Source organism: Polistes fuscatus, unplaced genomic scaffold (assembly GCF_010416935.1).
Source record: "Polistes fuscatus isolate 324 unplaced genomic scaffold, CU_Pfus_HIC Scaffold13, whole genome shotgun sequence".
Taxonomy (NCBI): domain Eukaryota; kingdom Metazoa; phylum Arthropoda; class Insecta; order Hymenoptera; family Vespidae; genus Polistes; species Polistes fuscatus.
In genome coordinates this window covers 3,750,830-3,763,847 of record NW_025113031.1, presented here as the reverse complement: position 1 = coordinate 3,763,847, position 13,018 = coordinate 3,750,830, and the positions used below count along the sequence as shown (strand labels likewise).

Here is a 13,018-nt window from a genome sequence, read left to right as displayed (position 1 = left end):
TGTGCATTCTTTCAGACGTTTTTGACGTGTGCAGTGCGGTCGGTAAAGCACGTCTCGCGTTCGCGTTCGCGATAAAAAACTTTTTTAGTTTTTATTTTCGTTACCGTCCACCCATCGTCATCCTAAGGGTAGGAGACCCATCGGGCATTCATCACTGAAGATTAAAAGTAAGTATAATTTTTCTATGAAACATTTTCTATGATAAATTTTCAATAGTTTTCGATTACGACGAAGATATTAATCGTTCTTTTTCATTTTCTGTTTCAGAACATCATTGCAATCGAGCGCGTAGGCAATGAGGTACTCGAGTGTTTGCATCGTTAAACAAAAATCGGAAATTTTTCGGGTAAAGAAACTCCGAAAGTTTCTTTTATTCGGTTTATACGTGTGCCATCGTCATCCTAAGGGTAGGAGACCCATCGGGCATTCACTGAAGATAAAAGGTAAATTAATTTTTCTATTAAATATTTCTTTAATAATTACTTATAATTTTTAAACGATAACAATGATTCTAATCGTTTTTTTTTCTTTTTCTTTTTCCAGAAGGCTAAGTGTTGTGTGTTAGTTGAACTGCGTGCAATGCAGTTGTAAAAATTAGAATCAGTGTCGTGGTCGCGATAAGAAACACGTAAGTTTCTGATTTTCGTTGGACCGTCTACGGCATCGTCATCTTAAGGGTAGGAGACCCATCGGGCATTCATCAATCAAGATAAGTAAGTATAATTTTTCTATTAAACATTTTTTAATAATTACTTGTAATTTTTAAATGGTAACAATGATACATAGTTTTCTATTTTCTCTCTTTACAGAAAGGTAAGCAAGTGTTGGTGTTTGATTTTTGAACTGCGCGCAATGCAGTTGCAAAAATTAGAGTCAGTGTTTGTGCGAATAATTAAAAATACAATTTTTATCGCGAAGTAGAGTCAGTGTTTGTGCGAATAATTAAAATACAATTTTTATCGCGAAGTAGAGTCAGTGTTTGTCGAATAATTAAAAATACAATTTTTATCGCGAAGTAGAGTCAGTGCATTCGGTCATCGTCACCCTAAGGGTAGGAGACCCATCGTGCATTCATCAATGAAGATTAGAAGTAAGTATATTTTTCTATGAAACATTTTCTATGATAAATTTTAATAGTTTTTGATTACGACACGATATTAATCGTTCTTTTTCATTTTCTGTTTCAGACATCATTGCAATTCGTGCGCGAAGCAATGTAACGGGAGTGTTTGATCGTTTTAATATAATTTAAAATCACGGATTAGAAGCACGTTCGTTCGTTAATAAAAATTCGGTCGCGTTTCGCGTTCGTGTTCGCGTTCGCGTTCGCGTTATTTTTGAGATTTATATTCAATTAACTGCGAGCAATGCAGTTAATTGCATTAGAGTTTGTTCGTATAAAATTATAGTTTTTTAATTTTAAAACAGTCGTACAGACTGTTCGCAGTAGAGAGGAGTCAGTGAAGTGCATCAGTGAGTACGAATAATTAAAGTAACATTTTAATCGCGAAGTAGAGTCAGTGACCGGGCGTAAATTAATTCAAATCTATCGCGTATGTAAGTCAGTTTGTTCGCCGTTTAGAAAAATTTCGGTTTCGCGATAGAAACTCTTTTATAGTTTTTATATATTTTCGTGTTACCGCGATATTAAGTCACGGGAGTGCGAGGAAAAGTGCATCGAGTGATTCAAAAAAGGATTAGTCCTTTGAAATTGCTCATGAAAATGTAATATTGGGATTGTATGTTTATATTAGAGTCAGGATAGGTCTTCTTGTCTCATCGGTAAATTGAAAATTAAGTGCAATTAATTAATGCACTGTTTCTTTTTATTACGTGTTTCGTTCGCGTTTAGTAGTGGGTGAAATCGAGTATTAATTTACTCGATTTCGTCCAAAAAGCATGTAATAAATGTCTTACATGCATTGCTCGTACTTAGTTTATTTAATCGCGATTTATTTTTCGATATAATAAAAAAATGAGCAAGAAGACAAACCCATTCGCGACGGATAGACTCTGGCAATTAAGTGGTGGCTCAAAGCCCAGTTCTTTTAATTAGAACAGCCATTTAACGAAAGAGTCGTCGAGATGTTTTATTTTTTTAATTCTTAAAATCTTTTGAAAGTCATTAAAATGACTTGTAGAGTCATAGCCCGCTTAGATTTATTGAGAACATTTTATATATTAATCAAATTTAGATTAGGCTTTTCAGCAACTAATACTAATCCCCGTTTCTCCCCCCTATACTTTCTGCGTTCTCATTTAGCGTGTGCCCAGGTGTTACACGTATGGGTGAGAAACGGTAGTATAGGTTTTAGTTTTAAGTTTTTCTCCCCCCATTGGGTCGTCATTGTGCTAGTGATTGCACGGTGTACATTGCACATGTGTGTGCGGTTAGGAATGTGCATTGTACTCGTTTCGCGATACGTAATACGCGCTTATTATTTTTAAAGTTATTGAATAAAATAACTTGTAGAGTCACGCGTAAAGATACGAAATTTTCTTTTTAACAATCGTTTTGCATAGTAGAGTTACCACATTTATTTGTGGAAACTATGATATACTCGTATATAACTAGTATGCAATATATACTAGTTTTATACTTGTATTTGCATTAGTCATTTATGCAATAATCACTAGCCTTGACAGACGATTACAGCAATTGGTACGTACTCCCATAAATTTAGAAAAACGCGTTTGAACTAGGGTGTCGGAGGTGCCCCGGGGCATGCTCTCTAGTTTAGGCTTTTGCACCCTGGTGGTATGTGTGAGAACCGTGGAGTGTGTGGGTGGGTATGCATGTGTATTTTTTGAGCGAATGTGAAACTTTAATTATAAGTAGGTAGGACCCCGGAATGGCACGTGGCATACTTGCACTTTTCAGTGCGAGTCCCCACCCGGGTTTTATACGGAATTGTCACAAAATTCTATCTTTTTATTCAGGACTTGCTTGACTTGTAAATCTTTTTTGTGACCTGTAATAGCATTAGTGTTCAGGATTCAAAGGGATTGCAACCATTAAGAAATTCATTTCTATTCGATTCTATCGCGAACGAGATAGAGTCGAAATCAAATCCGCAAAACCTTTGATGAATTGATACTTAGTTTTAAGTATATAACTAGCACTTCGCACTATCGCGATTTAATCTTTGAAATGTTTCATATAATATATAAAGAATAAAAAATAAATGTGCAAAGAAATGCATTGCATTTTTAGTTTATTTTTAGTTCAATTCGATATTACTCGATAGTAAAAGTGCGAAGTGTTATTAGGTCATCGATTAGCATAATTAACTGCTCGGACATTCGATTAAATGTGCTCGTGTAATGTGCACAGTCGATGAACTTTTAAGTTCGTTGATTGTCCACGAGCTAGGATAGCTAACGGGAAACGCGAATGCATTTTGTAATAATTAAATAGAGTCACCCCCTTAACGAACATCGGAATTATTTGCATAAGATGTATGATGAAAGAAAATAAATGGAATTATTTCATATATATTGTAATGTGAAATGTATTTCATTTATATTAGTGTTAAGCAGTTGAGAGTAATTGGGTGAAAATGTCTTTAAGTCGTTTCTAAATTGTACGACCATAATTTGGCATATTATAACGGTTTGGTATTAGAATAGAATCGATACTTTACATGTTAATAATATTCCTTTCGGCGATGAGATATCTCTCGACCAAAAGGTAATAATTATTTTCTGTAAAAAGCTCAGGATGTTTTACTAATCACATTTTTCTTTTCAGGGTTGTGTTAGGGTCGGTTAGGTTTTTTTTTATTATATAGAATCAGGGACGATTCTAATTCTATATCATTAATCGTTGTAAATGCCAAATTATGCGAATACTTTTGGAACGATTGACGTTTTTGGTCAAAGATTCTTTTCATGCTCGCACGTAGGGAATGTCCGACAGTAGGCTTGAAGAAAGAAGAGGCTAAAAGCCGAAGAGGCCCCCACTTAATTGTGGCTCAAGAGGGCAACTACAGACTTAATGAGTTATTTTCAAGTTCGAACAGCATGGTTGAATTTGAAAATAGCTCGTTGGTCATTTGATATTTTTATTGTTATTTTTTTTTGTTTTGCTCGTCAATAATTTATAATGGTTATTAAGAATGGTAATAATTAAAATAGTTTGCTTTTTGTTACAGGTGACCATCGTTGGATTTGCCATGCCACCCACCAAAGACCAAACATAATTTTTCCTAAAATAAATCGAGTATTAAGAAAATTTGATTTATAAATGATATTTCATTTAAAAGATAGAAATACTTTAAAATCAGATAGAGTACATACCATTCCCGAATTCCCGCCCCAATATCATCATTTTCTAATTTCCTATTACACACAATTTCCCCACTTTTTCTGTTTTTTTTTCGTTTTTGTTTTTTTTTGTTTTTGTTCATTTCTTCATTCATTCGTAGAAACTATTATTTATAATGTTTTTAATGTCTCTTTATTGTTTGGTATGATTTATCAATTATATATTAGTGAATTAATTTGCATTTTAATTTTGGTTTCAGGATATGATTAATTCCAATCATTTGTAAGTATTGGATTTTGATCTAGAAAGGAAATATGCTTTCGATGCATTCATTGGTTCTTCGCAAATCTAAACTAATCTTTCTGTTTTCCTGTTTCAGGTTCGTTTCCAGTATTTTTTTAATGGGTAGCGGGTAGATTTTCTTTCCGAAGAAAGGTCTACTTCAGGATGCGACCCTGCCCACAGCGAGCCTTGATTCGATCTTACTTCCCAAGGATAGAATCATGTCCTTACCTAAAATTCCACCCACACCAAACGATCCTTTTTTAATATTTATTGGCGAGGATTTCTTCTTCTTCCATACGTTTTGTTTTGTTTGTGTTGGGGGCAGGACTAGGAGGAGGACCAGCCAAAGACCAGCCGACGACCAGCCGAGGACCACAAGAGGACTTAGTAATAATAAAGTATAATGTTAAGTTATTATTTGTATAATAAAATGTAAAATTAATGTATAATTAAATGTATAATTTTAATCTATGTATTCTTCTCCCCGTAGCATCGCAAGCGTGTGATAATTATTTTAGTATTTTTTTTGTTCGTAGGTTTCATGGAACGACCCATAATTGCATACTTTTTCTATTTTTTACTTTATTTTATTTAGATTTAAAATTATTATTTATGAAATACACAGAAAAATGTAATTTTTATATGCATTCATCGAAATTATACTGAAGTGTGTTAGTTTTTAATTAAAATCATCGATGTTTCTTAAATTCTTTTCAGATGCATTCCTAGTTTTATGTTACTGTGAGAAAAATCATTGTTAATGCACTTCTGTCTTTTTACAGATACCATGGATAGTCAAATTTTTATAGATATCATGGATCATTCATTGCATATATGCAAATCTAAAATAATCTTTTCTTTTTCTTTTCCAGGTTCGTTTTCAGGCCCACTTTTCTTCTTCTTCCCTAACCTTTGTTTCTTTTTGTTGCAGGTTCAATAGGAGGAGGACCAGAGGAGAACCAGACTAGAACTTAGTTATAATAAAATATTAATGTGTAATTTAATGTTTAATTTTATTTGTTACTTTCTTCTCCCCTATATAGTCGCACTCGTGTGATAATTATTTTTAATGTATTTTCAATATATTTCTAATGTATTTATTAGTAATAGGTACTATGTTATTTCGATTTTATTAATGTTTAACACCCCGTTTATCATTTTCATATGGTATTAAAACTTTTCTCTTAATTCTCGATATAATTGTAAGAATTTCGGAAGGCCCCAACCTAAGAGTTCCTCATTAAAGAACGTTCTGATTTTTTTTTTTCTGGGTTCGACTTATGTCGTCGGATGGGGACATCTTCAGGATGCACATCCCGGGTCTTCAGAAGCGGTTACCTCCTCGTGGTTAGACCTGGGCAATGGTATTTTACTTTCAGTATAATGTTTAACATATTTTATATGTTATGCATTCCATTGCAAGTAAAATCTAGCCAAAGACCGCTTGCAACAAACATTATAATTGTAATTAGTTTCTTTTAACTTCCCAATTAATACCATATCTTTTACCCCTTTCCTTAGTTCCTTCTATCCATTTAATATACAGAAACTAATTACTTTATAATGTTTCTTTAATAATTCTTATATTTTTACAGGTATTCCTTACCTTTAATTTCCCCCACCAATCATCATACCTTCCCTATTTCTTTCACTTTCTTTCTTTTCCTTTATATTAAGTATGTTCACGTGAATTAGCATGCATTCAAGTGAGTTTACTTAACTTTTGAGGTGGAACAACTTTTAGATTTCCTTTTTTTTCGCGATTTGATATGCATAAAATATGCATTTAGCATAGGCACCGAAGCGACACATAGTCGATTCGGTCGCTATCCGTTAGTCAGGCCTCACCGGTCCTGCCGTTGGCACGATGGTCGGTCGACTTGTGAAGCCTAGGTTCCTCGTAATATATATTTTTAGGATGCGTTTTTTTTTTATTCGCGATTTGGTATGCATAGATATGCATTTAGCATAGGGACCGAAGCGACACGCGTTGGCGATTCGGTCACTATCCGTTAGTCAGGCCTCAACCGTCTGCTGTTAGAGTAATGGTCGATCGTTGCGTGAAGCCTAGGTTTCTCGTAAAAAAATTAGAGTCAGTGGATTAGTCCGATCGGGGGGAAACCACTTAAAACAAAAATCGCGAAAAGTTCCACCTCAAAAGTTCTACTTTTCCCTATTCTTTTCCTATTCCTTTTAATATTTTCTTTGCAGGATAAACTATGATGCCAAATTCCGTCCAAGAGAAGAAAGAAACGAACCTTAGGAGGACTGAGTTATGGTAAATTGTAGTAGAATATATATATTTCTATAAGTAAATGAACTTTTTTAATTCGTTTATTGTTTCAGATAACAATTCCGACCAAGAGGAAGGGGATGTGGATTAGAAGATGGACCAGAAGTGGACTAAGTTATGGTAAATGGTAGTAAAAAATAATTATTTTATAAGTAAATGAATATTTTTAATCAGTTTATTGTTTCATATAACCATTCCGTCCAAGAGGAGAGGAAAGTGGATTAGAAGATGACTAGAAGAGGACAGAGTAATGGTAAACGGTAAATAAAATAATTATTTCTCAATATAAATGAAGTATTTTAATCCATTTATTGATTTCCTCGTAGCATGCACATGTATGATAGTTATTTTTTAATGTATTTCTTTATTTTTACAGATGCCGTGGATCAACCAAAAATAATGCATTTATTTTTATAACACTATTTAAGTAGATGACATTATTATGTATAAAATATTCATTAATTGTTATCTCCGTATGCGTATTTATCGAAATTATATTAAAGTATATTAGTTTCCAAATAAAATTACCGATGTTACTTGAATTTTATTCAGATGCACTTCCTCGGTTTCATTTTCTTATTCAGTATTTAAACTTTTCTTTTTATTCTCCCATAGTAATTGCAAGGATTTTCCGAATAAAACTCTTAGGGTGGGGCCTAAGATTGGGGCTCCGTAAAAAAGTTCTCAGGGTTTTCATTTTCTATGGGTTTCGACTTAGGTCGTCGGATGGGGACATCTTCAGGATGCACATCTCGGGTCTTCAGAAGCGGTTACCTCCTCGTGGTTAGACCTGGGCAATGGTATTTTACTTCAGTATAATTTAATAATGTTAAAAAAGTAAAGTTTAATAATGTATATAGGTACTATGTTATTTCGATTTTATTAATGTTTAACACCCCGTTTATCATTTTCTTATATGGTATTAAAACTTTTCTCTTAATTCTCGATAGTAATTGTAAGAATTTCCGGAAGGCCCCAACCTAAGAGTTGGCCTCATTAAAGAACGTTCTCGAGGTTTTTATTTTCTATGGGTTTCGACTTATGTCGTCGGATGGGGACATCTTCAGGATGCACATCCCGGGTCTTCAGAAGCGGTTACCTCCGCGTGGTTAGACCTGGGCAATGGTATTTTACTTTCAGTATAATGTTTAACATATTTTATATGTTATGCATTCCATTGCAAGTAAAATCTAGCCAAAGACCGCTTACCATATACATTATAATTGTAATTAGTTTCTTTTAAATCCCTAATTAATATCATATTCCTTTACTCCCCTTTCCTTGGTTCCATTTATCCATTTAATATACAGAATCTAATTACAATATAATGATGGGTTTCGACTTATGTCGTCGGATGGGGACATCTTCAGGATGCACATCCCGGGTCAGAAGCGGTTACCTCGGGTTAGACCTGGGCAATGGTACTTTCAGTATAATGTTTAAGATATATATGTTAGGATTCTGAAGTAAATCTAGCCAAAGAACGCTACCATATACATTATATTGTAATGAGTTTCTTTTAAAATCCCTAATTAATATCATTCCTTTACTCCCCTTTCCTTGGTTCCATTTATCCATTTAATATACAGAATCTAATTACAATATAATTGTTTTGATAACTTTTATGTATTTACAGTCCGAAATCGAGAAATTAAATTTTTGACAAAATTTCAAAGTTTTCTCGAAAATTGAGATTGTTAACAGGATCACATGATGTGCGAGGAGGTATCTCGATTTCGGACTTTTCCAAGAAATGACGTCATCAGAAATTCCAAGAAATGACGTCATTTCCAAGAATTTCAGAAATTCCAAGAAATGACGTCATTTCCAAGAATTTCAGAAATTCCAAGAAATGACGTCATTTCCAAGAATTTCAGATTTTTCCAAGAAATGACGTCATTTCTAAGAATTTCAGATGACGTCATTTCTTGGAAAAGTCCGAAATAAGGATACCTCCTCGCACATCATGTGATCCTGTTAACAATCTCAATTTTCGAGAAAACTTTGAAATTTTGTCGAGAAAACTTTGAAATTTTGTCGAAAATTTAATTTTGTATCAGGATAACATGATGTGCGAGGAGGTATCTCGATTTCGGACTTTTCCAAGAAATGACGTCATTTCCAAGAATTTCAGAATTTCCAAGAAATGACGTCACTTCTAAGAATTTCGGACTTTTCCAAGAAATGACGTCACTTCCAAGATTTCAGATTTTTCCAAGAAAGACGTCATTTCCAAGAATTTCTGATGACGTCATTTCTTGGAAAAGTCCGAAATTTTGGCAATGAGATACCGATTCTTAATTTGGTTTGTTATTTTTTTTTTAAAGTTTAGTAACTAAAAATTACTTACCTTAACGTTGCATTATCCTATATCTTTTTTTTCAGTTCACGTTTGGATTTTTGTTTAGGAATGGTTTTTTCGTAATATAAATAATTCAACAAATTATTTGATTTAATTTAAGTATATTTTATAAATTTCAATCTTGTACAGAAAGTTTCTTTTACATTTCTTTAATGTAGATCTGATTTTTAGGATAAATAAGATATAATTTATAATAATTAATTAAAAAACCGTTGTACGTTGTTCTTAAACTGATGTTGTTGATCCATTGTGTGTGTTGATCCATTGATTGTCTTATGATTATCCTTCCAGTATCAGGAAACCTTAGAAAGAAGATAGAAATAGGTCCCATATTACAAAACTAAATTTCTCTGTGTTTCCTTATCTTCTTATTCTCAGTTTTCTTCTTCTTCTTATGCCAGGAATAATCTTTGTCAGTTTTATTAGCTTTTTACCTAAGACAGAAAAATATAGAAAGATTAGCAAACGAGAAGAAACAAATGCTACAAAGAGAGAATATGGTAATAGAAAATAATTATATCTCAATATAAATGAAGTATCATAGTTTAATCCGTTGCTTTTTGTTTTATTTTAGGATATCGCTTAAGAGTGGGGAGGAAACTGACCAAAAGAGGCCCGAGTAAATGTAAACGCTTGTATGAAATAATTATGTCTACAAATAGGCTTACCATATACATTATAATTGTAATTAGTTTCTTTTAAATCCCTAATTAATATCATATTCCTTTTTTTTTTACTCCCCTTTCCTTGGTTCCATTTATCTATTTAAATTATATTTAATTTATATCGATAACCGCCCCCGTCGTAAACTGCCACCGTCGGTAACTGCCACCGTCGGTAACTGCCACCGTCGGTAACTGCCACCGTCGGTAACTGCCACCGTCGGTAATTGCCACTGTCGGTAACTGCCACCGGTCGGTAACTTTCCTATTTTTAAACATCGACCGTTTTAATGAGAGTTTGTACTTTATATTATGACCGTCAGGAACCTAAATAAATTATTTCCGACGTAGAGTAAAAATTTTAAGTCAACTATTACCGACGGTGGAAGTTACCGACGGTGAGAGTTATCGACGGTGGGAGTTACCGACGGTGGGCAGTTACCGACGCTCGAAAAGATAAAGGTAGAGCACTGCTTTTACCGATATGCGCCTTAGCTGGCCTGCCACTAAAGTGGCTTTTGCGATTATTTTTTCTAGGTCGTTGGGCCACTATAGTGGCTCACGCGAGTAGCTTACTAACTCACCGTTTTAATTAAATAATCGTCTTCATATAAGTCAATCATATTTAAGTGAAATATTAAAGTTTAAGTATGTACAATATATTTTTATGAAAAATTATAATTTAATCATTAAGGAATCTGTACGTAAAACAGACGAACTGATAGATAAAAAAAAAAAGAAATAGTAAAGAAAAAAGGAAAATTTATGAAACGAAATGAGAAAAAAATAAAGAAATCGAAATGGAGATTTGATATACGTATACAGGGTTATACGTAAGTTGTGGTGCTTTGTTATCGATTCTTTGTTAATTTATTCATACTGGGCAGTGGTGAATACAAGGAAAGGACGACATAATGTCGATGACGACGACGCGTACTGGCCACTCTCGGTTGATTCTCTTTCAATTTTCATTGATAAGTTTTCTACGAACGACGCAAACACAAACGACGCCATAGTTAATTAGTTAAAACGCGTTTATTAATCTACGCCATGCTTTAATATCCCTCTTATATTTTTGCTTCCATTTTATTTCCTTTATTTCCTTTCTTTTCTATGAATTCGAAAAAAACTTTATCTAACTTACTTTTCGCCTATAATTCATCGAATTCGATCTATGTCCGACATCGAAGAGGATCTTGCCGAGAGGCGACTCAAAATTGTTCTCCTCGGTGATTCCAGTTCTGGAAAAGTAAGTTTTCAAAAGTTTTTCTTATTCTATATGCATATTTAAAAAATAAAAACATAATAATAAATTCAATATATAATATATAATAATCGTATACATTTAAATTAAAGTTTTTATTTATATATATAATAAAGGAAAAAGAAAATTATTTATTTTAATAACAATAATAATAATAAAAATATTTTATCAACGTAATAAATAAATAAAACATATATGTGAATGGCCAATCGATAAGACCTCCATGTTCATGAACTTTCTTTTATGTCATTAATAATACTTGCATGAAATGTTAAACAACTTGTGGCATTTTTAGATCGAAATAGATAAATAGAAATTATCGATCGGTAATGCAGTCTACACGAGAAATTCTATTGTAAGGAGTAAAGTATTGATTTTTTCAACGGGATAGGATAATCGTAGATAAAATTGATTAGTCTTGTACCTTATCTGATATCTCGGTCGATAAACGTTCTAATTTAATTTAAAATTTCCCGCGTCTGATGAATAAGAATTATCGATCGGTAATGTAGTTTACACGAAATTTAACTTTTTAATTCAAAAAAAGAAAAAAAAGAAAGAGATAGATTAATTTTAAATAAAATTAATTATTCTTTTTATTACTTGTTATCTAAACTAATAAAAATTGTAATTTAATTTTGAATATCACGCGTCAATGGCTTCAACAATTAAGTTAGAAATGAATGTTCACAATTAGTAATATAAATAATTCAATGATATGATATTTTACTCTCGATAATTGAAATTAAAAGATCCCTTTTTAGACGAGCATCGCTTTGAAATTTTGCACCAACGAATTTACGAGACAATATACTCCAACAGCCGGTATTGATTTCTTTTTAAAAAATATCACCGTTGGTTCTTATAAAAATGTTAATCTACACTTATGGGATGTCGGAGGACTTGCTCTTCATGGCACCATGTTAGACAAATACGTGTTTGCAGCTAACGTAAGAATTTGAAATACTATTAAAAATCATTAATAATAATTATTTATTATCTTAATTTACTTGTAAATGTAGATCATTCTTCTGGTATACGATATAACAAACTCTTCGAGTTTTGAAATACTCGACGAATGGATCAATAAGATTCGAGGAATGAGTGAAAGTGTAGAAGAGGCACCATTAATGGCATTAATAGGTAATAAATGTGACATGGAACATCAGAGAACTGTTAAAAAAGATAAATCGCATCGTTATGCAGCAGAAAATGGATTTCCATATTACGAGATATCTGCTAGAACGGGCGAGTCGGTACTTTTATTTTTATATTTTTAAATTTTCGCTCCAAACTTTGACGCGCAACGTTACCCTTTTTCGACGCGTAATTCAAACGTAGATATTTGTGTTTTCAGGTTTCCCTGTGTATCGTAAGTCTGGCTGCACAAGTTTTAGGTGTAAGATTATCAAGAAATCATCAAGATTTTCATAAACCAATAATAATCGCTGAAATAGGAGACACCGTGGAGATGAACACGATTCATAAGGTTTTAAAAAGATTTCCTAATAAGAGACACAATCCAATTTCCTTTCATTCACATTTTCCTGGTTCTAAATCAACAGTTTGCACATTACAATGATTTTTTTGTATTATAATACTTATAAATTAATTTAATATACTAACGAACACATATACATATGTAAAGATAGTTATATATTTATTAAAAAGAAAAAAAAAGAAACATATTCAATGGACTGAAGCTAATAATATAGCTTTTAGATACTTATAGATGCGAATAATTTTTTTTTTTTTTTTTTAATTAAAGAAATCGACATGGAAATTTAATATAAATTAATAAGAATAATTGAAAAACAATTTTTCTTGATAATATTTTCCTAAGAACAATAATAATAATAATAATAATAATAATAATAATAATAAT

The 13,018-nt window shown here is 32.5% G+C and overlaps 1 protein-coding gene and 1 long non-coding RNA gene across 2 annotated transcripts; both read left to right on the top strand.

The window, feature by feature from the left end:
• Positions 1-6,338: 6,338 nt before the first annotated feature.
• LOC122513851 lies at positions 6,339-7,105 on the top strand. The gene is made up of 3 exons (XR_006302903.1): positions 6,339-6,830; positions 6,899-6,972; positions 7,051-7,105. It is a non-coding gene; the product is annotated as an uncharacterized LOC122513851 (long non-coding RNA).
• Positions 7,106-10,520: 3,415 nt separating this feature from the next.
• On the top strand, positions 10,521-12,865 carry LOC122513850 (ras-related protein Rab-28-like). The gene is made up of 4 exons (XM_043630319.1): positions 10,521-11,118; positions 11,898-12,083; positions 12,156-12,389; positions 12,491-12,865. The coding sequence occupies exons 1-4, from the start codon at positions 11,044-11,046 to the stop codon at positions 12,713-12,715; spliced, it is 720 nt and encodes a 239-aa protein (XP_043486254.1). The 5' UTR covers positions 10,521-11,043; the 3' UTR covers positions 12,716-12,865.
• Positions 12,866-13,018: the final 153 nt, after the last annotated feature.

Coding starts and splice junctions, on each gene's coding strand:
- LOC122513850 (XM_043630319.1), top strand. CDS start 11,044: ATGTCCGACATCGAAGAGGATCTTGCCGAGAGGCGACTCAAAATTGTT. Junction 12,084..12,155: donor AATACGTGTTTGCAGCTAAC/GTAAGAATTTGA, acceptor TTGTAAATGTAG/ATCATTCTTCTGGTATACGA. Junction 12,390..12,490: donor CTGCTAGAACGGGCGAGTCG/GTACTTTTATTT, acceptor TTGTGTTTTCAG/GTTTCCCTGTGTATCGTAAG.